At 34.7% G+C, this 26,188-nt stretch overlaps 3 protein-coding genes across 7 annotated transcripts in view; 2 read left to right on the top strand and 1 right to left on the bottom strand.

Moving 5' to 3' along the window:
• The first annotated feature begins 99 nt into the window (after positions 1 to 99).
• LOC306843924 (tumor protein D53-like) lies at positions 100 to 18,888 on the top strand. Of its 5 annotated transcripts, XR_013781879.1 has the most exons (11): positions 103 to 246; positions 1,605 to 1,649; positions 2,087 to 2,110; positions 6,662 to 6,777; positions 7,384 to 7,532; positions 11,791 to 11,892; positions 12,682 to 12,714; positions 14,299 to 15,076; positions 16,390 to 16,428; positions 16,869 to 16,929; positions 17,105 to 17,672. XR_013781879.1 is itself a non-coding variant. In XM_079375658.1 (10 exons), the coding sequence occupies exons 1-9, from the start codon at positions 228 to 230 to the stop codon at positions 16,878 to 16,880; spliced, it is 552 nt and encodes a 183-aa protein (XP_079231784.1). In that variant the 5' UTR covers positions 103 to 227; the 3' UTR covers positions 16,881 to 16,929; positions 17,105 to 18,888. The 5 variants fall into 5 exon arrangements, 4 of the variants coding, with proteins under 4 accessions (XP_079231783.1, XP_079231784.1, XP_079231781.1 ...); XM_079375658.1 differs by lacking the exon at positions 14,299 to 15,076 and having other exon boundaries at positions 12,682 to 12,727; positions 17,105 to 18,888; XM_079375655.1 differs by lacking the exons at positions 12,682 to 12,714; positions 14,299 to 15,076 and having other exon boundaries at positions 17,105 to 18,888.
• Positions 17,999 to 21,738, bottom strand: LOC306843926 (5'-deoxynucleotidase HDDC2-like). Its single transcript, XM_079375663.1, has 6 exons — positions 21,643 to 21,738; positions 21,447 to 21,568; positions 20,402 to 20,504; positions 20,252 to 20,320; positions 20,020 to 20,158; positions 17,999 to 18,738 (listed from the first exon to the last, which is right to left on the bottom strand). Exons 1-6 carry the CDS (start codon positions 21,676 to 21,678, stop codon positions 18,602 to 18,604), a joined length of 606 nt encoding a protein of 201 aa, XP_079231789.1. The 5' UTR covers positions 21,679 to 21,738; the 3' UTR covers positions 17,999 to 18,601.
• The window catches only part of LOC306843923 (hairy/enhancer-of-split related with YRPW motif protein 2), a 45,708-nt gene continuing 40,647 nt past the window's right edge, over positions 21,128 to 26,188 (top strand). Inside the window, exons 1-2 of the mRNA XM_079375654.1 lie at positions 21,128 to 21,385; positions 21,708 to 21,824. The gene's annotated coding sequence lies outside the window, so the exon portion shown is untranslated. The remainder of the gene's footprint in view (positions 21,386 to 21,707; positions 21,825 to 26,188) is intronic.

Genomic DNA, 26,188 nt, shown 5'->3' with positions numbered 1-26,188 from the left:
ATGTAGGAATTTACAACTGTTGTTGTTTACCCTGGCATGCGTTATTAAATTAGAATATGCTAATTAGAACAATTCCCATTGGTCTGTGGCTGATGGTGCCCTGGTAATGGGCGGGGCTTTGAGAGCAGCGCGTTTGTGTGTGGAGCGGTTGTGTTGGACGGGATATTTCTCTGAACTGAGAGGTGCTGTTCATGTAAACTGAACTAAATTTGCACACTACCGCTGATATGGAGCCCAGACAACAGGGTGAGCTTACTTTCCGAACACTTTCATCTCTTATTGTTCTGTAAATATACTTGCATGTAAATGTGTTTCTGCAAATATGCTTTCACTTTCTTGTGAATCCTCAAATAACTTGAGTAACGTGTTAGTCATTCACCGAAGAGACACGTTATGTTATACTGGTTTTATTTGTGCATACTAGAAAAATAGATATGATAGATTAGAACAGATAACAAGACAGCTAACAGCCTAATATTAATCTTTTAATACAAATATTAGGCTATGTAAAAGTCATATGTTTCTGTAGGCTAATTAATTTAGGCTTCATCCTAACGATGTGCATGAGTTTAAGCCAGACTTGTGATCAAGTTTTCCAGGGATCTGGTGTCAAAACACGTAAACAAATGAGGGAATTGGATGCAGCTCCTCTCTCTCTCTCTCTCTCTCTCTCAAGTTCCTTTAGTTAAAGTGGTCTGGACAACCACGTGACCTTCCCATTTCATTTCCACGTGACAGTCCAGAGCTAAATAATTGCAATCTTGTGACCAGATATGTTCCAGTGGTAGTACCAGTGAATTGGCTGGTCTTTAGTAGTATAGACATCCTGTTGGCACCGAGTATTGTGTTCCTCCACCAATGTAACAAGCTCTAATGACAGGGTTGGGCGATGAAAAGTCATATAATTATCATCAATCAATGTCAGCGTAATAAACACACTTTGGTATACTGTTTGAGATCTAGGCAAGGATCATCAGCAACGGTACCAGCAAGGCCAGTGATAACCAATGCAATAATATTAGAACAGTAAACATAAAGAAACAAACAGCAACAAAGTTAAGCTGTAGTATAGTAAATTATATCATGGCAATGACAAAAACTAAATTAATAAGATCTAGTAATTAGAGTCATTTACAACAATAGATGTGAAGTCAGTGCAGCTCTGCTGTTATTATAGTAGTACAGTACAGTAAAGTTAAAATAAATAGCAATTTATGGTATAGTCTAGTATTGTTATCAAATGTAAATAATTTATTTTTAATTCATAATGATGTATTTTAGAATTATTTTGTATTTATATATTTTTAGAATTTGACTAGACAAAATGCAAGTAGATTTATAGCAAAGTAGTTGAGTTTGTGAATAAATGTCAATGTATTTTTGCACTCATTATAGTAGGCTTTAGTATAGGAGTACAGTATAATATAGTGCATTGTTGTAAAAGAAGTACACAAGCCTGAAAATAGTATATTTCTAATATCTAGTTGTAGTTTAAAGTAATTCATACATTTCAATATTTCTAAGCTGTAAAGTCAATGCATATATTTACGCATTTGTGCACTTATCCTACTTTAATATGTGGTTTTGCCAATTGTATTTCACAGAGCTGTACTCTAGCGTACTAACTCCTGAAGCAATAGTAGACTGGGGTAAGAGCTTGCTGTGTAATGTAATGAAAGTGAATGTGACAATTTGACAAACCCATCCTCTGTAGCCATGTAGATCACTCCATTTCCACCTCTCTTCTCTGTTTTCTGAGCTGATGGGTGCTGAGTTGTGTGTAGCTCTTTGACATAAGTGCTTTTAGATGAAAGTAGACAGCCATGTCAAAGATTTTAGCCCATTCAAAACCCTAGAATCGTGACATTATTTGATTGACACACCCTTTGTTGTGCTTTAAATGCATGCCATGTTGAAGTTCCCTGAATGAGACAACATGATTTAGCACATCTAATTTCAGTTCTTTGCTGTTGAATGCTGCCTGATTGCATGTTCTTGTGACATTTGAATGCAATTTATAATTTGAGATCAGCTCATGAGTCAAATCATGTAATGTTCTCCTTATATTCAATGTGCTGAACTACAGAGGACAGAGAAACTTTCCATACAGGTAGGTCTCAGAACTATCTAATTTCATTTGAAGAATGTAGTTTAGCTGAGTTTTAACAGCAACCCCTTACATGCTTTGCATGGTCACCATCTGGAATTTCCTGCCAGTCACTAAATACTCTGTCGTGTCTTTGTGCAGAAGTCAGACGGAATTAAACCCAGTCAGATAATCACTAAGGAGAAATCCCTCAGATTACTCCGGCAAGGCCAGAAATTACGCAATGCTTCACTGAAACCATGCCCTTAAATTATACTGCTTTATTTCAGGCTCCAAATAGATTGTGCTTGCATTATTGAAATGGAGTTATTTAGTGAAAAAACAGGATTTGTTCCATTTGGCACAGAAAACACTTTATTAGAACTTTTTTGTTTGTTAGTAGTGCTGTCAAACTTAGCCCGGTAACACCAGCATTGATATTGTTAACTAAAACTAAAAGTGTTTGTTTGTAAGTTGTACTAAAGTACTAAAATTACTAGCACTAAACCTGAAAGAAATGAATGGAAACTGAATAGAAATATTAAAATACTAACAAAAATGACAGAAAATACATTTAACCTAAAATTTTAATGAAAAAGAAAATCATATATATATATATATATATATATATATATATATATATATATATATATATATATATAAATATATAAAATAAAAGCTATAAATATTAATAAACAGTAATAGTATATGAATAATATTAATATAACACTAACTTGTGCAATTGGTTTAATGTTTATTTAGCTGGTTTTTATAGAATTTTGAATTGAGTTGAGTGTTTGGATACAGGATTTTGTGTGTGTGTGTGCGTCATTGAGACTAATACCACAGAAATGTACACTGTAAAAGTTATTTACACCAAATGCTGAACCTAATAATAGGCCAGAGGCTTATTATTTAGTTTTATTTCCATAGCAAGTAACTGAATGCATTAACACATGAACTATATAAAAACTATGATAAAGTAGTGATTAATTTGTTTAATTAATTGACAGCATTGTTTTACAATACATAGATTACACAGATTAAAATAGTATCTCAAATAATTAATTAATTAGTTTTCTTAATCATTTCTGGTCTGGGTTTGAATGCCTTTGTCTTAATTTCTATCAGTGGGTGATAAGAAATAGGTGTTTTGTTCATCTGATGATATCTGACTAGTTGAAATAGGTGATTTTGTTCATCTGAAGAATGTCCTCCTCCTCCTCACATTGAAATCTTTCTCTGAGGACAGTAAAGTGATTCTTTGTGAATCTGTTGCGTTTGTCAGGAAGGAAAATGAGGACATTGATGCATAGTCCAGTGAGCTTGAAGAAGCTGAACTGTCGAGTACACTGCCCTGAAGGGACACTTAGTTACTCAGATGACACACCGAACACCATGACAGGACTCTGACCCAGACAGAAGAACATGAGAAAGATCAACTCTGATTGGCCTATTAATGACAAAAATAGACTACTAACCCAGAAAGGGAATGTTTGAAGATATGGAGGAGTTTATTTCTCATTATCACTTCTTTATTGCATTTTCCTGTAATTTTAGTGATGGGAAGTCATACTCATTTCAATGAGCAGTTCATTTAAACAGATTTGATCAATTCATTAAAAAAAGAATCAGCTCAAAAGAATGATTCCTTCCATGATTTTAAAGTTATTTGATGAAAGAAGACAAATTTATATGACAAACCACTTCACGTTGTCTTTTATTAACCAGCTCAACCAGGTTCCTAGCACTAGATAGTTTCAAAATAATGCTCTACATTCAAGGTCAGTCTAAGCTGATAAGTTAAACAGGAATGAACCATCTAGAAACCATGTCATTATTTAAATTCGTTTTCAAACTAACCCTTTTTTCCATCTGAAATGCACCATAGCATTATCTTTTCAAATGATCTTGGCTTAAATCTTAGATGTCTCAGCATTTCATCTTGGTGTTGTTGAATGAACCAATTTACTATCACACAGCTCTCTTTTTCCAGTAATAAACCTTCAACAAAGATTTAGCTCAGTATTTCACAGTAGATAGGCAATGGAATGGAAAGGGTATTATTTTACATATTTAACATGAAAATGATCCTCTGTACTTCCTCTTATTCGAGACGCAGACCCTTAAATAGATTTAGGGAACCCGATTCATGGGATAATTGGGAGCTTGATGCAAGACATCAAGAAAGTTGCTAGGCAACCTGAACAACGAGGCTGTTGAAGTGTGAGATAATTGCTTTTATAAAGTAATTTTTCTTTTGAGTTATGCTCAAAGATCCAACCTTCATGTTTAATCTATATCAAGAAATCAATTCTTGTTATAAGTGAATAAACTGTGTTAACATCTTACAAACTGAAGACCCAGAAGGGTAATCTAGCATCTCAGATAATGTCAGAATTTTGCATGAGCAAAGTCAATGTATGTTGGTGCCTATGTCTTAATATCAGGTTTTTTTTCTATGAAAAATAGATTTTGAGGACATGCCTGGACTGTGATATGTCATATTAATTATTTTCATATTTTAAATGCCATACAGGACATGTTCATGCTCTATGTTAGAAAGTTTTTTCCATCATATTGACATTTAAATATCTAGACCAAAGCCGAAACAGTCAAAGTTTGTCCAAAGTAAGGCTGTCACCAAAATAAAACAGTTAAAAAAAATAGTTAAAAACATTTTGATATGCTGAGTAATTAATCAGATTATTTCACGAATAATAATATAAAAATAAATTCACAATTAATCACATATGTTAATATTTGTTTAGAAAATCTAAATTTGTAATTGTTGGGCCATATAAGATGTAAATAGTGTTGTTTTTTTTTAAATAAAACATTGATGCATGATTTTATAGTGAATTGTGTTAAACAACTGTGAAATCTACAGGCCTTTATTTATTTATTTGCACTATTTTATTGCTTCAAATGAAACCGTTTTTATAAGACCTGCAAATCCAAATGGGTTATGTGCAAATAGCAAATATAGTTGATAGATGAAAAAAACTGTAAATGCATAACATACATAGTCTGATTCTATCATGTTTATAATGTCCTCAAGCTACCAGTGCACCATCTTGCTTTAGTTGTAAACAGATAGATATGATCTTCTGTATAGCTGTTGTGTGTGGTGTAAATGATGAATCTGAGATCTCATTCCTGAGTGCTTTCCTTTGCTTAGACCGTCCAGCTCTGCTCTTCTACCTGCTGATTGCATTAGCCACTAAAAGTGTATCACGCGTTTCATGCCACAGTACTCTAATCAGTTTCTCATGTAATGACTGACCAGATCTCTGAGATGTGACTCTTGTTTTCCTTTGGACAAAAACAACCTTAACATTTACTCACATTACTGGAGCCATATCAATTGCATTAGTGCTTCATCATATGAGCTTTCATTTTCTAGCTATTGTAGGATTAAGTTTTTCTTTCACTTTAATCATGAGTGTTTTTGACCTCAGCATAATGTTTCTGAAGCACACTGAGTTTCTGAGTAAATTAATTATAAAAGTAACAGGGTGTTTTGACATTTGAGTCCAATTCTAAAGGGCTCTGAGGTGTTTTGTGCATTCACATTACGCACAGTATATCATTTCAATATAATTTCACTCTTGGATGAACACTCTTAAATACTGATTTATGTAAGTCATGTCAGGCAAGTATTGCAATGAAATGAAACTAAAACATGATGTACTGAGTGGGTGATTCTGCAGTTGAAACTGGGATTTGGGGGAACTGGGTTGAGGTTACAGTGATAGGTGTGGTAATTAAACCACATTTCTACATTCATGTCCTCTACTCTTTACGGTTAAATCCTCAAATGTGTAAGAGAATACTGATGTTTTGGTCTCTAGCCTCTGCGTGTCTATTACGAGGTGCTTAGACTGAAATCATATGTTGCCTCAAAACATGCTGCCATAATGCTTGTAAAAAATGCCATCATGTTTGTAAGTCAGTTGACCAATTTTTTGAACAGTAATGTGATCTTAAAGAAAACATGTAAAGCTCTGTTATACGTCATCAATCTCTGTGTTCTAGTGCAAATTTCAAGGTGTTTTCAGTCTTTTTTGTACAACCTTTCATTATAACTGAAAATACACATTCATTCTGAGGTGAGGCAGGATAATTACACAGTTAAGGTGATGGTTAAATGTGTTTAAAGGCTTTTCAGACTGATTGAAGGGTCGTTTCTGTACAGTGCAAACATGATTTGGTTTTCCTAAAAATAGCTGTTATAACTATTTTCAGTGTTGATTATAAAAATAAATGTTTCTTGAGCACCAAATCAGTATATTGGAATGGTTTCTGAATATATAAATAAATACAATTATTTTGGGGTAAACTATTCCTTTATGTATATAAATTATACCCTTATGCTGTGTTTTAATAAGTGTTTGGAACTCTTTTGGAAACTCTTGGGCTAAATGGTTCTAAGGTTGTATCATTCTATTAGCAATGGTGGATTGACCTAACACAAGTTATTTCTGTAAAATCAAATCTGCGCAAGAATGTGTGCTCAAAGATTTGTCCATTTGATTGAGACATGTTAACAATAACTTTTACATTTATTTCCAGGTTTATTGGACAAAGAGCCTCTAAAGGAAGTGGACGAGGATATGGTGTCAGAGGTGGATCTCAACAACACTGTCACAGAAGAGGAACGAGAGGAAATGGAGAATGAACTGATTAAGGTATTTTCTCCAGTGTTTTAGTGCTAGATCAGGAAAATGGGCAGGTTGATCCTTAGAAACTTTGTTCGTCTGTGAACCCGAAGGCTACAAAGCAAGCTCAAGCAGAAAAAGCGCATGTTATGTAAATCCTGCAGATCTCTCTGCATTTTCCTTCTTTGCATGTTGTGACTCATTTTTGAGAGACAAATGTGCCACTGTTCACTTAAGAAGCTATAGTATTTCTATCTGTTATGAGAGTTAAAAATTACATTTATTAGTGTAAAAATATAGTAAGGTGATTTCAGTCATATTAAAGCAATTAGTATTGAAATACGGTCCAGTTTACTGTACTGTATTTCCTGAAATATACTGTGCTGTTGCCACACAAATGGTTTGCATTATCTCATCCAGAATATACACCCATGATTGAAAATCATATGACCAAAGCTTTCCCGTTTTTTCTTGGGCTACTTTATCCCATGGTCCACTGAGCCATGTAAGGCCGATGTTAAATGTAAAACCGTTTGCATATGAGACAGAAATAAGAGTGGACTCTTCATATCAGAACTGAATTATCTGTTGTTAAGCTTCACCCCCCCCAACCTTGACTTATTTTCCTTCTGTCAGTTAGAAGAAGAAATCACTACTTTGAAACAAGTCCTGGCCTCCAAAGAAAAGCGTCACTTGGAGCTGAAGCAGAAACTAGGGATCACACCCCTGAATGAGCTGCGACAGAACTTCTCCAAGAGCTGGTACGACATGCAGACCAGCACAGCGTAAGTAGCCTTTGCTAAACCTCGTGATTTATGTCATATTTCATTCTGCACTGTAAAAAATGACCGTGAATTTAACGGTAAAAGACTGTAAAAATGCTACAGTAAAAACCTGTTAAAAGGTTAACGGTAAGTTCCCCTACTAAATACAGTATTGGCCTTGTCATTTTACAGAAGTATACCGTTTTTGGAAGTGAAAAAGAACAGATAGTGTACAGTGAATAACCGTAAATTGACATTTCCAGAATTCCCTGCGTTACATTTCAAATTTGATGGGGTTTTTTTTTGTTGTTGTTGTTGTTGAAATAACTATGTTTCTTCTTAGTTGTTTCTTATTGTATGTTACACCTAATGTTGTTAAATAATTGTTTATTGCATTATTTCAGTTTCATGTGTGTTGCCATGATGGTGTTTAGTGTTTGTGTCAATGACATTGTGCACCTTCTATATATGTTAATATTTAAGGTACAAAACAGATTTCAGTACTTCAATAGGTGGTATATTAACATTATATAAATTAATGAAATTACGGTATCTAACTGTAAATTTAAGTTAAAACCTAAAGCGCTGCTACGGTATTTTTACAGTAAAATTCTGGCAACTACAGCTGCCGTTTTTTTACCGTAATTGTTTTTTACAGTGTGGCTTATTGTGCCTTTTTGGAAAAGACAACAGTGGTGGTCCTTGCTCACTTGGAGAAAAGACATGACCTAAAGGGTGGGGGAAAAAAACACTTTTTTAACAATGTAGTAGTTCTATATGTGTGGTTAGTTTAGTGGTACACTTTTTGCTTAACAAGTAGTTTATTTCAGATGCAGCCAAATAATTTTTTATATATTTCTGAATGTATATATTTGTGCAGTTGAGTTAATGTAAACAAAAACATTTTTGTTAATTAAAATGAAACTGAAATAAATTACAAATATTAGACAGAAAACGTAAAGCAAAAATTAGAAATGTTGCAACTAAAATTACTAACTGTAAATAAATAAAAACTAAAAGTGAACTAAAATTGAAAAAAAAAAAAACCTAGATAGTTTAATTTAAAAAATTCTAATAAAAAGTATAAAGCACATAACAAACTTACTAATAATTCAAATGAAAACTGAAAATATAAAAACAAAAGCTAATTCTAAAATTTTAATAAAAAAGTATAATATCATATAAATATTGTGATACTAAAATAACACTGAGTTGACACGTGTCCTTGTCTGTAGCACAAAGAGTATGAACAATAGTGATTTAACAATATATATATATATATATATATATATATATATATATATATATATATATCATGCAATATTGTTTTCTTATTAAAATCCAGTACTTTGCATCAAAAAGAACAATATTTACATTGACCTGTTGTTAGCCAGCTTCCTTCTTGAGAATGAATTGCAATCTGAATGAACATGTTGACACAGCGGTGTTTCCTTCTGTCGATGTGTATTTAGGTTATTGCCATCACAGTGTGATCCATATCTGCCTCAGTTCACATTCAACCTTGTCTGGGTGACTTTGACAATAACTTTCTGAGACACACAACCCATTTGCACAATAATAACGTCATTGCAACAAGGTTTGCTGCACATCTCTCTTTCTCTTTACATGCACACACTGAACAGACAAATGAGCTATTATTGTCAATGAAAGGCAAGTAAAGACTTACTTTATATCATGTCTCTTTATGACACATGAAGTCTCATAATAAAGTTGTTGTGCATGTTTACTATCACTACCCTCAGGAATAACACAGACGAATACACAGATTACAAGCTTGATAAACAGAATCCATTTATAAGCAATGATTATGTGAATTTATTCATCTAGCAGATGCTTTTACCAAAAGCAATTTACAAATTGCAATAATACAAGAAGGAACAATTAATCAAAAGAAGAAAATGTGGTAATTCTGCTGTACCAAATTAGCAAATGCTTGAGCTTGTCAAGTTGGCTGTAAGAAGCACCATGTTAAATGTTACTTTTTTGTTGGATAAATAACAGAAAACAGGTTTTGAAATGACTTTATTGACAAGTAAATATAGACGTCATCCTCATTTTTGGGTGAATTGTTCCTTTAAGTCGACGATTTATGCCTTTTTATTGTTTTCTTCTTATTGTTTTATGAAAGAGTATTTGGTATTTTCAAACCCCGGGGTAATATGATTTTTTATTACACCAATGTAAAATGGTTCTTAGTTGGTTGTCATTCTTGTTACAGTACCTGAGGTGAACTGATTTCATTTTTTGAAAGTTAAATCTGTAATAAGTCTGTCTGACTTTGTTTATATCCCATGTTCACCTGGTTATTCGGTTACTACAGTGACATGGTAACTAGCATCTCAGATGAATAGTCCTTCTCATGTCGCCGTTGCCATGGTGAGGAGGTTGTGGGCTGAGAGGGACAAAGCGATCAGATGGCGTCTGCTGACCGATATGGATGATTTCTGCATTAGCCTGAGTGTCTCTACACATACTCCCATCAAAGGACTAGATTTCCATCTCTTAGACTGGTCTCGGGTCAGTCTAGATGTGCTGTTATACAAAGCATGTAATTTGACAATGTGATTCACCTCACGTACTGTAATTGGGCTGTGAAATGTGACTTTTAGCATGATACAATTTAAAGAACCAGTTCACTCAAAAATGAACACTCTGTCATGATTTACTCATCATCATGTCAGTTCAAACCTTTAAGACTTTCTATCATAAAAGATGTTTCACACTATGCTCATGCTGCATTTCAGAAAATCTCAGACTACAGTATATTCCAGGTTTTCTATTTCTTTGTGTGAGGAACACACCAATGTTGTTTGTAGACTTTCGACTGATCAGAATGTGCCAGGTTTGGATACTGTGTGTGTAAAATGGTAGTAAATGTGGGAGTTTTGTTCTGAGGAATGTAGAGCTCTTGGGTTCAAAAAGTGACTTCAGTTGACTTGCTGTTTAAAATGTGATGGGACTTTCATCCAACAGACCTAATTACATTTAGGAAAAAACAAAGAGTAGGAAATAATTTTTATACAATACAAACCTATATTTAAGCATATATATTTATCTAAATGTCTGATTGTTATTTCTGTAGAGTATCAATAGCATTGTGGCTCCAGTGTTCCCTTTGTAGACTGTCTTATTGTATTCTCTGGATTAAAGCAGAATTTCTTCCTGTTTTGTACGTGATCGCAGAAAAAACTGAAGTGAAGTTCTTCCTGTCTACAATTCAGAAAAGGCACCTTTTTGTTCTTTGCCTGTACATGTTCTAAGTTTGTTCTCCTTTGGGAACTGGCATGTCTAATATTTAAATCTTATGTTTAATGTATTCTAAGATCCACTAAAGAGTTACACCAGGGGTTCCCAAACATTTTTATAAGTCGAAATCCTTAGAAAATATGTTCTTGAAGAACTCTTCGAGATTTTAATATTTGAAGTTAATGTTTAAAAATAATAATAATGACACATTTTAATTTTCATAGATCTCTGAGATTGGTTAATGGTCACGACATGCAATTAAAATAAAAAATGTAATCTTTTTTAGTACATTGTTTAGTATCAAATGTTTTTATTATCAAATTGTTTATATATAGTGCTGCCCGTATATATGTTTTTTTGGTGGTGTTGGTATTATATTGCTTTACATCTTATAAAAATTTAAATATACAAAAAAATATATAATGAATTACATAAATATATTACTGTTTTAAATTACAGTTGTCCTGTAAAATAAAAAAATGCTATAATTAAATTAAAATAAATTATATCATTAATTTATGCAAATGTTATTTTACACTGCAAGTAACAGTACTCATATTTATGTATCAAATTCTTCGCTTTCATATTTTCATATGCTATAGCTTTTAATTTGGCAGAGTACTGGTGAAACACTGTAAACTTTTACCCACAAAAATTATGCAAATGTGCACATCGCACAATCGTAGCCTTTGATTTGATAATCACACTAAGCTGTATTGGCTTTTCGGTTTTATTTCGATTAATTGTATATTTAATTTTACATTTGGTTTAATTATTAGCTTTCAATCAACTCAGGAACCCCCTGTAGTACCCTTGTGGACCCCCAGGGGTTTGTAAATTTAGCCAAACCATATATGAGGTAATTTCTGCTATGGAATATGTTTTAAACCGTAAATTAAAAAAAATAATAATAAATGTGTGCAAATGTTATATTTATGAGAAATATTTTATCAATGACACCTATGATTGGAATATCTGAGTAAGAGTATCTGGTTTTGTACTGTTCTGCCAGATACAAAAAGACGTCTGAGACCCTGACCACGGCAGGACACCGGACCTCAGCGGCCTTCAGTAACCTGGGCAATGTCATCACCAGGAAGTTTGGCGATATGAGGTACAATGTCACTTCCCCCTCTGCCTCTTTCTGCTATCTATCATTTCCTGTTTCTCTTCTGCAGGAATCTCCCACAAATGCATAGTACACACTGTGATTGTTGCACAGTGAAATGGCAGTAGTCTTGAGGCATTTACTTTGGCCAGTCTGTTTGAGTGGCATGTTTGTGTTACGTAAGCCTCATTTAAGCAGCTTTCAGTGGGCCAGATTGGGGGCAGGTCCAGCTGGCATAAAAATAAGAGCTTGTGATGGCATGAAGAATTTACCAGCTCCTCTTCACTGGCTCCTGGATGGTTGAGACACTCTTTGACAATAGATGCATTCATTTTAGAAGAATAGTAAGAGAGAAGTGTCCACATCTACAGCAGGGTGGTAAAGGATTGACGGTTGACAGTTTGTTATAATTAATAATGGTTATACTTATTATACAGATGGTATAAGTCCTAAACACTGCACACACATTTTTTTCCCCTCCTTTTTCCCCATTAGAAATATATAAATATAAATAAATAAATGAAAATACATGATTTTGAAAAGCAAAATTGCTAAAGATTGTTGTTAAAATATGTGTAGTGTATTTTAGATTTTTCCACTATTTTTTCTATTTTTCGAATATAAATGTATAATAATAATATATTATTACTCATGATCAAATTATCAGAATCATTGCATGATGCCCAGTTCTAATTTGCCACTTGCTCCTGCATTTGCTTTAACAATATAGTGTTGATTTTACTATAATTGGACATTTCTGTAGATCCACCACCTCATTACCTTATTTTACTTCAGCATGTTTGGCCTTCAGATACTGTATCCTAGGAGGTATGTGTGTTTGGTTGCCAGTGTGTGACACCATCTCTCTGCATGTGCTTGGGGGTTTTCTACCTCACGTTTGCAGTGAACTTCCAGAAAACAATGTTTAGCCTTGCATGCTTATTGGCTCATAGTGTCAGACTTTGTTTCCCTGTGTCTTGTGTTTCCACATGCTCCCCGTGTTTCCTTATGCCCATATTTGGTCTCCCTGTCCTCGTTTCATGTTCTCATTAGTTAATTAGTTCCCAGCCCTGTGTTAATTATCTAGTTGAGTCTGCCCTTTATAAGCCCTGCGTTTCCCTGTGTCTGTGTCCGGTCTGATCGTCTTCATGTGGTATTGTCATTCAGTGTGAATTCAATGTCTCCAGCGATTCCTGAGTTTATGTCATGTCAAAGTTTCAGTTTGAAAGAAGTTCCTCGCCTCCGCGTTTCCCCTCTCCAGAGTGTGTCGTGACAGAAGACCGGACCCAGACAAAGTAAGAGGTGTCCCATGTTGCCGTTTTTGTTTTTGTTTTAAGAGTTTTTTGGTTGTTCCTGTTTTTTCCCGCGGCATGGACGCCGCCTCCCGCTTCACCGCCCTAGCTTGTCAAGATCGCCCCTTTTATGTGTATGCAGAATATCGCCGCGGTGACGATGTGGGATAATGCCACGCTTAACAAGCTGTTCTGGCTCGGGGCCAACTGCCACCGTCCCGTGGACCTCCCAGACACCACCGGACTGAGTTGGAAAGAAGGGATCTACCTGTGTCTGGGAAGCGTCCGGGCCCGAGCCAGAACCAGCCCGCCGTCGTCTGTGGCTCTCCCAAGCCCGCCGCCATTCGCGGCACACCTAAACCCGCCGTCCACGGGAAATTCACACCGCCGTCTGCGGCTCTCCCAAGCCCGCCGTCCACGGGGAAATTCATGCCACCGTCTGCGACTTTCCCAAGCCCGCCGTCCGTGGAGAAGTTAACGCCGGCAGAGAGTGTGGCAAGCCCTTCGGCAAAGAGTGTGGGAAGCCCTCCGGCAGAGAGTGTGGCAAGCCCTCCGGATGATGCTCTCTCCAAACCAGTGCCTGCTCCTGGCAAGTGCCCTCCAGTGCCGTCTCCGCTGGTGCCGTCCAGCTCTCCTACGTCTCCGCTGGTCCCGTTCAGCCCAAGAGTCTGCGCTGCCCGAGCGCCCAAGCTCCCTGCTCCGCCATGGCCGCCCAAGCTCCCAAATCAGCCATGGCCTCCCGAGTCTCCTGTCCTGTTTCCTTATGCCCATATTTGTTCTCCCCATCCCTGTCCTCGTTTCATGTTCTCATTAGTTAATTAGTTCCCAGCCCTGTGTTGTTTATTATCTAGTTGAGTCTGCCCTTTATAAGCCCTGCGTTTCCCTGTGTCTGTGTCCGGTCTGATCGTCTTCATGTGGTATCGTCATTCAGTGTGATTTCAATGTCTCCAGCGATTCCTGAGTTTGTTATATTAAAGTTTCAGTTTGAAAGAAGTTCCTCAACTCCGCATTTCCCCTCTCCAGAGTGTGTCGTGACACATAGCTATAGCAGTATACTGCATGATTAAAATCCATACTGTATATGGAGTTAATATGGAAAATAATTATTTTTGCTTTTCAGGAGTTCATCAATACTTCAAAAAGTCAAAATTCACTTTTTTTTTTTTTTATAAATGTTGATAAATATTCTTATAACTTCTGCACAGTTTCTCTGTGTGTGCTGAGTGGCGTGTTCAGCCTGTTGCATCAGGCCTAAATTGACAATTATTGGAAATGGTTAAAGTTTAGTAGCAACTTTAACTGCCAGTATACAGTGGCCCTAAAAAGTAAAGACACTTACTCTAAGTAAGTCACACTTAAAAATGTGTAAATGCCATTGCATTAGATGCATACTTTTAAAGCTCATTTCACAAGGTTTCATGTGACAGAACAATTGTTTAAAATGAAGACAGCAAGTGTTTGTAGTGTAAACTTGAGGGAAATTCAATTCAGACATCTACTAAAAAATAAACTTGACACCACTTGGATAAAAGTTAGGTCTAAAAAGGTCAGGCATCATTTGGTTTAATATTTTTCCCATATCTATTTAAGTGTCCAAACAACTTTTGTGACCACTGTATTACAATTCTACAATAATTTATGTTTTTAAAAAATCATTTAAAAACCAGTTGCATGGTTTGAAATAATTCAGATTTATTGTTATGGCTTTATGCGAGTGAAAGTTCTACCGATATAGTTGTTCTTAACTTGATAACTGCATGAATTTTATATGTCTTCAAATATGTTTTGAGGCTCATATGACCAGAATTTTGTTGTATGGCCTATAATGTGTCAGCAAAAAATTATGTATAATATTCTTTCTCTGTCTCTGATGCACACCAAAGGTCATATTCTCTTGGGTAAGATATTGTGTTTATAGATCTTAGAGATTAGCAATAGCTGCTAGCAATAGCTTTTAGCATCTGCATGATGCATGAGAAGAGTGACGGTGCTGAAACTAAATCTGACTTACTCGGACACAGTGTTTCCATAAATAATCAATATGGGTGTGAAAGGGTGTTCAAGTATCTGAGCAGCTAATATGAATATTTCAATACAATTGCAATGAGTTTCAGTCTTACATTGATTCTGAGAAAATAAAACTGTGTAGCGCCATAAATTCATTAGATAATATGAGATCTGAAATGGTTCAATCAATGTCTCAGACTGTGCTGTAGCATTATAAGCAGGTCTTATTTTTGTTTTGTTTTGTTTTTTTATCAGCAAATCCATGTTGAGCCAAAGTCACAATCATTTCTCTGTCTCCCACATTGACTGCATGCATCTGTTTAATAGATAACTGGTTTCAGCATGTGTTGTTTTTAATTTGAACTATTTATGGGTTGTCAAATAATGCACGTAATACTCTTGTTTTGATATATAGTTTATGAGAGAAATAAACTTCTTTATCCCACCTGCTTTGAATAGCCGTTTTTTTTTCCTTTTTTTTTTTTTTATCAGGTATGCGGTTTAGTTCTTACTATCCATAGAAAACAGGAAGTGCAAAATGATCACAGTTCTGTACTGTATTGTCCATTGGAAAGTCACCAGCTTGTACAGTACCATTCTAAATTTGGGGTCAGGTTTTGTTTAGAAAGAAGTTAGTAGTTTTATTTCACAAAGATGCATTGCATCAAAAGTGACTGTAAAGACTTTAGTTACAATTTCTATTTCAAGTAAAAAAAAAAAAAAAAAGATGCTCTCTCCGCAAAAATATTAGCACATCTGTCAACATGGATAATTATGAAATGTTTTTGAGCACCGAATCAGCAAATTAGAAATAGAATGATTTCTGTAGGATCATGTGACACTGGAGTAACGGCTACTGAAAATTCAGCTTTGCATCGCAGGAAAGAAATACATTTTAAAATGTATTAAAATAGAAAACAGTTATTTTAAATTATAATAATATTATTAATTTTTACTAGTTTTGCTATCTTGATCAAATGCAGTCTTGGTGAGCATAAGAGATTTCTTTCAAAAACATCAAAGATCTTACTAATCCAAATGTTTTGTTGTGTAGGTGTAGTGAAATATACTGCTGCAGGCTACACTTACATATAACTACACCTTTTAATTATTAGCAATGTTATGTGTCTTATTTGCAATGCATTTGTTTGTCCATGATAATGATTAAACCTCTCTCTTGCTTGGCCATGCTTTCATGGGACAGCTATTCTATACGGCATTCAATGAGCATGCCTACAATGAGGTACATGTGTATGACAGCTCGCTTTGCATGTTTGTTAAATTATTGCATTTAAAAAAAAACTTTTTAAAACATCTAAGGATAGACAAACAACATCATAATGCATGTGACATTATATAGCACATATGCATGTATAAAATAGTACACTACAGGTTGAGTGTTGGGGCCTGTTTTGAGCCAAATCAACTGACAATAAGTAAGACTAACTGAAATAAGCCTGGCATATTTGGTAAACTTGTTTTATGAAACAGGCACTTGGTGTGTCAGATGTATAAACAGTGGTTTTGTTGCATTTAAATAACTGTAAATAATGGTAATCCTTGCATGCACTTTCATTACACTAAAACAACCTGGAGAGAATATTAGGACTGCAGTTGACCGAACCAGTTGAGGTTTACTTGTCTAGATTAGGTAAATAAAACTAAACTGTTTTTATTTTACAGGAACTCGCCTAGTTTCAAGTCCTTTGAGGAGAAAGTCGAAAGCACAGTTTCAAACATGAAGGTAAGCCTGACATACAGTGACCTTATTAGTGGTCAAACAAGCAAACTGTAGCTTGGCTTGCCCCTTAGTTCAGTGCTGTTAATGATTGATCAGCTTATCATTAGGAATTTTCAACTTCACTATCCTGAATGTCAGCATACTATCCAATGTCATGAGAGTTTTGTGTTGTGAGCAGTCAAAGGTTGGAGGAACAGGAGGTGCGGGCAGTTTTGAAGAGGTCCTGTCTTCAGCGGCCCAAGCCAGTGCCCAGGACACCCCTACTAATAATCTGACCGAGAACAGTGAGTGCTAAGGGTTTTATTGGTCTACCAGTGGAACTCTGATGACCTCTATTGGTTTGGAGACCACAGTGAAAACTGCCCAAAACACGGTAATACATGCCTTTCAGATGCATGTTGGTGGATTATCTGTGCAAGGAAGGAAAACAACCAAGTGGAGCCTGTTTATTCTTTAAGTTCTTTTCAAACTATGTATATTTTCCGAGGATACTGTCTTTGGTGTAGTCCTGCGTTACTTTATTATTATTTATACTAACTCAACATTGTTTAACTGTAACAAAGCATGATACATTTCCAGGACCAAAAATAATGGCTGCATATACAATCCTAAGAGAATTACTTGAAAGAATGTTCAACAAAATAGATGTTAGACTTTGTTTTCCTATCATAAATGTATTAATGCTCCTTTTCCTGCTAACTAGAGCACGTTTGTTAATAACAGATGCAAATAAAAGAATGAGGATTTACATTTTAATGCAATTTTTTAGCTTCTCTGATATGCCTGATGTAAATTGTAATGTATTGGTAATGATAATTGTCACTGACCAAAAATGTATAGCATTTATATCCTGTTTTTTTTTCTTTACTTCATACATTTGTGTGAAATTTGTTTCAACTTTACATATTTAACATTGACAATGAAGTCAGGTGTTGTTTTAAGATTTTATAGCTGAAATCTTTTTTCAAATTAATACTCAGTGTCGAGCTGCCGTTCATTAATATTGTTAGTTTTTTTTGCAAAGTCACAAAGTCCCGACTCATCAGTTCAGTGAACCGTTATCAGAAACCATAAAATTAACATTAATTTTAATGTTCCTTTGTCAGTAAAAGGGTAAAGTGTGGCAAAGTCTTTGCACAAATGTTTGCAAGATAGATGCTTCTCAGTTTTGACCTTTGAGTTGTTTATAAAATCTTTTTTGTAGCTTCTGCTTAATGCTTTCCACTTGGAAAACTAGCATTGTTGTAACGGTTTTATCTCAAAATTTCACAGAACCTAATGTGTATACAGTACAAACGTATTTTGAAAGTTGTTATAATTATTGCATTTACAATGAGTTGTTTACATTTCCATTCCGTTTTCATGCATTCAACAAAGTAAAATCAAGTTTCAATTGATAAAAAATATTATTTTTATTGAAACAGTCACTGGAAGGCAGTGATTTAAATGCTGATCAAAATACAAATGGAAATAAAAACAACTTCTGAACTTTACAAAAACTTTTATCAAAATTGCAACCGTGGAAACATTGTATCCTGCAGAGCATTCAAACAAACAGGACACAAACGTCAAACAATTAAATAAGATTAGAATAAAACACAACTAATCTGGACAAAATAAACACTCTTGTGGACAGATGTGTGGAGGTAGCTTCATAGCCTGACAAGAACTGAGATCATGGTGTCGCTAGGGTGTGAGGGTTTGTGTCAGTGGTCTTCTCTGTATCATTATCTCCTTTGGCAGCGATGTGTCGAGCTCTCTCCTCATTCAAACTCCTCACCAGACCCAACACCTCCGGATGATGGAACCTTCCTGTGATCAGAGGAGAACATACATCTGTGTCATTACAGGCAAAATATAAAGCTATTTAACTGAATCATTATTTGTAAGTTCTGAAAATTGCATTTTCAAATATATGCAAATAATTAAAGGAAAATTTCATTAATAAAACTGGGTGTTTGTAAGAAACAAATCCATCATTAACGTGTTTTAACTTTAAACCATTACTTATGGCCAAAATCTATAGTAATGCTTCCTCCAGTGAAAAAGTCCATCCCCTGTTGTCCTCTTACTTTTAAATCCAGTGACAGGTAAACACTCCCTGATCAGTGCATATTTCTCTCCTAATTGAGACGATTACTTTTTTCACTGAAGAATGCAATATATATAGAGTGGACTGGAGTTGTGTGGATTATTGTGGTGTTTTTATCAGCTGTTTGGACTCTCATTCTGACGGCACCCATTCACTGCAGAGGATATATATATATATATATATATATATAGTTGAACAATTGATAAAAGGTTAAATTTCTCCAAATCTGTTCTGATTAAGAAATTAACTGATCTACATCATGGATGGCCTCAGGATGAGTACATTTTCAGCAAATGTATTTTTGCGTGAACTGTTCCTTTAAGTAGGTGTAGAGTGTAGTGAGACAGGCTTGATTAATTTGTTCGCATTTCTTTATGGGAGTGAACGGCCACTGTTGAGCACTTTTGAAACAATTTACTTTTTCCATGGTAACAGTGATTTTTCTGATTGGTGGATCTCTTCTTAGAATTACTGAGCTGGTAGAAGTTAGATACACTATATTGCCAAAAGTATTGGGTCACCCCCTTCTAATGAACATGTTTGACTACTTTAGTATTTTCCATGAGTACAAATCTTAATGTTTAAGCATATAATGATATTCTAGGGAATTGTGTGCTTCTAATTTTATAGCAACAGTTTGGACAGATGAGTTTTTGGCTCAAGGTCGGCATTTAAAGTCACACCAGAGGTGTTCAGCTGGGATTCGGACTTGGCTTTCTGCAGATCAGTCAAATTCTTCCACACTGACTGAATCAATCATGTCTTTTTGAACCGTGCCTTATACACAGAGGCACTGTCATGTTAGAATAGAAAAGGGCCCTGTCCATACTGTTGCTATAAAATTAGAAGCACACAATTCCCTAGAATATAATTATATGCTTTAACATTAGTAATTTCTATCAGTACAAATCTTCTTAAAGTAGTCAAACATGTTCATTAGAAGGGGGTGACCCAATACTTTTGGCAATATAGTGTATGTGTATGATTGAGAAAGATCAAACCTTCAGTGGAGGTGAAGAACTCCTGCAGTCTTCCAGGTTTCCCCTCTAACTCCTCATACTCATGAGCTTGTATTATCATCTCCAGCTGGTCCAACTCCTTCACCAGTTTGGCTTCTGGACTGGACTGAGTCTCATACTCCTTTGAAAGATGAAGTCCAGTCATTCCAAACAAAAAAAAAAAAAGAAGAGGAACACAAAACTTGGTCCAGTTGTTTAGTTTTGATCAACTCACCTCCCACAAGCTGTAAATCTCTTTCTGTATGCCATCATCTAACAGGCCTGTGATGTGCTCCATTGCTTCCTAAAGAGAAAGATTCTCAATGCTTAATGTGTACACACACAAAATATTTCAAATGTAAAAATGATCTTAAAACCATCATACCTTTTCCCTTCTGTGCTTCTCTGCTTTGCTAACATTGTCTGCTGGAGCAATATCTCCCACAATACACTCAGCCAAGTCATGAACTAAAGCCAGCTTCATGCATCTGTGGAGACATTTCAAGAATAATCTTGATTTTATTTTAAATTGGTGCTGTCAAACGATCAATCACGATTAATTTTTGTTTACATAATATATATGTGTATGCTGTGAATACTTGTTATATATATATATATATATATATATATATATATATATATATATATACACAAACACGTGCATGTATATATTTAAGACAAATATATTATGTTTATATATTAAGTATATCTATATATTATATAAAATATATAAATGTAAATATTTTCAAAATATATACTGTATGTGTGTGTATATATACATAATACAGTACACATACATATGTAAAGAAAAACTTTTGGATGCGATTAATCGCTTGACAGCACTATTATAAATAAATGTTTTTATTAAACTTCTAATACTGTTAAGATATTTATACATTTTGTACCATTTACATTGTTGTAAAAAGCTAATTACATCTACATGAACTTCAGAAATGTGAATGAGTCCAAATGAACCGAACAAGTGTGAATGAGTCCAAATGAACCGAACAAGTCAAGTGTGAATCAATCTCAGTGAACTGCACAAGTATGAATGCCTCTAAGCCCCGCCTTAAAATCGCTACTGACCAATCCTACCTTAGCAACTGTTGTCAGACAAACTTTTGCTCGCTTACATTGAGGATGTGTGTTTTGATACGTTTATATGCAGTTTTATCAAAACTGACGAGAAATACGTTACAACATTGTTGCTGTATTAGTAACACAAGAACCTGAAGAGGATATAAGCGGTGTTTTTCCACCCCCGAACGTTAACTTACGTAAATGTCGAGAGGCTTCTTCTGTGGATTAAATCCTCTGTCGACCATCATTCCCAAATAAACATGGACATCTAACTTACATTCGCTCCAAGGTAAACAGCCGACATGGCCTATATACCAAAAATCCTGTATTTTAAAACCCCTCATACAAACCTTTCTTTATTGAGAGTTTTGTCCTGTATGGTTAAGGCCATCATAGACATTCTGTACATATGATCAGATAAACTCTCAGGCTGTTTGATATTTCTGTACACCCATCCTGTTCGTGGTACACGCTGTAACACAAGCAAGCGTTAATATAACATAGGTTAACGCGCAAAACTTTGGTATTAATACGAATCTCACTCACTTTTAGCTGTCCAACTAGTTTCATGAATTGTAGCATGTTGACTATTCCGTTACACCAACCAATAGGACGCCGACGTCAGCGACCCGGATGTAAACCACAGCGTCAAGTTGCCGGTTGTTGTAAGGACATGCAGCCACCACTAGATGATGAAAGAATACAGTCGATGGCGTCTCACCACACAAGTACAGTACTTCAAAAAACTATAAATAATTTTAGTAAATAATAAAGTTTAAAAATAATTAAAGTAAGATTATGTTTTTACATTTAAATAGAACGCAGTTAATTTAAGACATTTTTCCATCATTATTAATATTTATTAGATTTTGTTTTATTACTTACTGATAAAATCATTCATTTGCATAAATTAAATTAACGCTTGTGCTTGAGAAAAGTACAAAAGCGTGTTTTTTGTTGTTGTTTTTTTCATGTGCCATGGCTAATATGTTTACCACATAAATACCATGAATGCTTAGTCTCTACCATGATATATTTCAAGGTACTACTATATCCATTTTATACCATCTGTTATGGAACTTGACCATCATTTTTATTTTTTTATCATTCCTTTTTACCATTTTTTTGTCTTCTCAGTACTCACGTCAAGTGTCTATGGGAAACATCAATGTAATGTAACTGATAAAAACAGTATTTGCTTTTTTTTTTATCATTTAACCATCTTGTGACTGTTCGTTCTCAAAATCATTCTTCCCTCAGTTGTTTTGGCCTTGACATAGACTTTGTCTACAATGTTTCCTTAAAGTAAGTGAGTGGATTGAGAAATGGCCACTTCACCGTGTGCACATTCCTCAGAGACTACAAAACAAAACTGATTCAAGGTTAAAACTTAAATGATGAGCTTTGCATTTCCGTATACAATATAATATGATATAGATTTAACCACAATCATTTTCAGTTTCATTATACATTGATAAAATGCAAATGAGACAGTGTTGTATGTGAGGCGGCTGACTCATTATTTACAGGATACGAGTCTCTTCCTCATGCAAATCTTTTTTTGGGTGTGTTTGTAGCGACAGATATAGTTTTTTATTTTGTGATGGTCATCTTCCCCTACCTAAGTCACCGCTTTTTCTCATGACACAGTTTCCTGGAGGTACGGTCTATTTGTAGAGGGTGCAGACAATACATCCTGCTTGGGGGTGTTCTGGTTATCACTTCTTGAACATCCACCAGGAAGGATGTACTGTGGATATTTTGCACATTGTGGGATACCTGCTATCAGCTTTAATGAAATATGGTTTGATTAGCTCATGCAGTTGAAAACATAAGATGCATTTAGTAAAAGTGCTTAACATTCAAAGAAAAGTATTTTTCACACTAAATGGCGTGAAATGTTATTAAAAAATAAGTTGTGTCTTTAATTGACAAAATAAATTTAGATGATTTATTCAATAAATATGAATATAAAATCTCAAACATACACTATTCAAAAGTTTAGTATCTGTAAACTTTGTTTTTGAAATTAGTCTCTTATTCTCATTAAGACTGCATTTATTTGATCAACAATACATTATAAACAGTAACATTTTGAAATATTATTGTAATTTAAAATAAATGTTTTCTATTTCAGTATATTTTAAAAATGTAATTTATTCTTGTGATCAAAGCTGGATTTTCAGCATCATTACTCGATTCTTCTTCAGAAATTATTCTAATATGCTGATTTGCTGCTCACAAATTATTTCTTATTATTATTATTGCAGAAAAAAGTTGTTACTTAATTTACTTAAATTACTTAATTTTTTTGTGGGAACTATGATACATTTTTTAGGATTCTTAGAAAGTTCTTTTTTTATTTCAAAAAAAAAAAAAAAAAAAAATATATATATATATATATATATATATATATATATATATATATATTGTATTTTTTTTTTAAATTAAAATGTATTTAATTTTGATTAATGTAATGCATTCTTGCTGAATAAAAGTATTAATTTCTTTTTAAAAAATCTTACTGGCCCCAAACATTTGAAAGCAATACTGTAAATTTCAGCAATCTTTTTATTAAATATATAATTTCAGGATTTCCTGTTTTGATTCCTGCTTGAAGTTTGATGCAATTTGCATTATTGCAAATATAGTCTATCAATATTAGATATTACCATCATTTGAAACTGTGATTGTGTTTTAGATCACTTTGAAAATAAATTCAAGATAGGACATGTTTCTAAATGCAGCTTCACAGATGTAATTTGAACCGCTTCATCCCTTTGAGGCAAGAAACTCCAGTGTTGTTTACAACTTCACCTGACATAGAGATCTTCATTTCAACTTGTGAATGGTTCTAATTGCCCCTGGGCCAGTAGGGAACGCTTCTTTTCACACGTAGATGTGACGAGTGTCAGAAAAAGAACGACACCGACGTTGTTTCCGTTGTCAAAACAATGATAGCTGCACTCCTCTCTTTATTTACAGGAAACACAATGTTCCTTCCTCTCTTCTTCTGGCAGCAGAAAATAGACCCACAGCTGACTGCAGAAAGACACTGGGCTGCTGACCACTCATCTCCCTAATTGTCTCTTCCTCTATATTTAACTGTTCGGTTGTATTACATTTCAAGCATTCCGCCGACCTTTGATCTCAGTTGACTAGAGAAGGTCTAATATTAGAAACACAAGCTAAAAATGCTCTGGGAACTCTTTTGGGGGATTTTGCAGCTCTCTGGAAGTTGTGTGAACTGCCTCGGATGTGGATAGTGGGACACAACGACAGTTTCTCGTGAGAATGCGCTGCTGTCCCATCAGTGGCGCAGGGGGATGTTTACAAAGGGCACGTGGGGTCTTCAGAGCATCACTCACAGGGGTGTGTTGGGGACGACGGCAGGTCTGCTCCCGGCACCCCGCTGATTCTGACCCGCTCTGTTTACAGAGTAAAGAACCTCCACAACTCGGAACACATACTGCTTGATAGTAAAGTGAGAGTGACTTGCCAGACATCTAAGATTCAGAAATGCATAAGAATTGGCTATTGAACTCTTCTGTATTTACAAGAATATTTTTATATTAATCAGCATTTGACTTTATACCGATTATGCATGTGTCATGTAAACAAAAAACATATATATTTTTTTTTATTTACTCACTCTCAGGCCATCCAGTGTAGATGTAGATGTGTTTGTTTCTTCATTGGAACAGACATGCTCATCAATGGATCCTCTGCAGTGAATGGGTGCCGTCGGAATGAGAGTCCAAACAGCTGATAAAAACATCACAATAATCCAGATGTAATCCACAGGACTCCAGTCCCGCATTAAACTTCTAGTGAAGAAAAAATCTACATGTTTGTAATAAAACAATCCATCAAGACTAAAATATCCTCTATACATAATATTGCTTAATGTTGATTTGAAGAACCAACTTCATTTTCATAGCCAGAAGGTGATTAAATCTTCAGCAAATTTTCATTTTTGGGTCAACTGTTCCTTTAAGACAATATTCTGATTTCTAAAACTCCAAATACAATGTGCTGACATATTCCTGTATTAATAATTTTTCTTTGTCATTTAAACACTGTATTTGGAAATGTGACTGTAATGGGATATTAATTTAAATTTCCAATTAAAGTAATTCTTTATGCAGGCAGGTGTAAAATGTAATAGAAGACACTCATTTTTGGAGCTATTTCTTCTTTAAAAGAACATTAAAATATAGACAAATATATTTATCAATGACATATTTATCAATGGCAACAGTTTGATTAAATTACTTAAAAAATAATTATGGCAAAATATGAGGATTATCACATACAGTACCATTCAAAAGTTGGGGGTCAGTATTTTAGTTTATTATATATATATATATATTAAAGAAATGAATTCCTTTGTTCTACAATTAAAATGATCAGAAGTGATAGTAAAGTCTTGTATATTATTACCAAAAAAAAACATCTGTTGAAAATAAATGCAGTTCTGCACTTTTTGTTCATCAAAGAATCCTGAAAAGGGAATATCATGGTTTCCACAAAAATATTAAGCAGCAAAACTGATTAACAAAATCTAATATGCAGCAAATCAGCATATTAGAATGTTTTCTGAAGGATCATGTGACACTGAAGACTGAAATAATGATGCTGAAAATTCAGCTTTGCCATCACAGTAATAGATTACATTTGAAAATATATTGAATGAAAACAGTTATTTTAAATTAAAAGAATAATTCAAAAATATTACTGTATTTTTGACCAAATAAATATGGTGAGCACATAAGATTATGTATGCTCTTAGGAAAATCTCACCCACCCCAAACTTTTGATCAGTATATCCCAAAATAAGTCTAAACTTTGATTAATTTGGTAAATGCATATGCGACTTACAAGGTATACATATAAATAAAACATGCATCCTTCTTTGGCTATTGCCATGGTGATGGGTAATGGATCTGGAATTCCCCGGCTGCCTATGCTGGGTGTCAGGGGGCCTTTTCACCACAGTCACGCATTGTGTGAGCGGACAGTGCTGGGGCGATGGTGGCTAACAAACAGCACTGGCAGTGATGGCTTGTGGGTGCTTTGTGCGAAGGGGCAG

The sequence above is a fragment of the Barbus barbus genome (assembly GCF_936440315.1).
Source record: "Barbus barbus genome assembly, chromosome: 24".
In the NCBI taxonomy this organism is placed as follows: Eukaryota; Metazoa; Chordata; class Actinopteri; order Cypriniformes; family Cyprinidae; genus Barbus; species Barbus barbus.
This window is presented reverse-complemented; position numbering and strand designations above follow the sequence as displayed.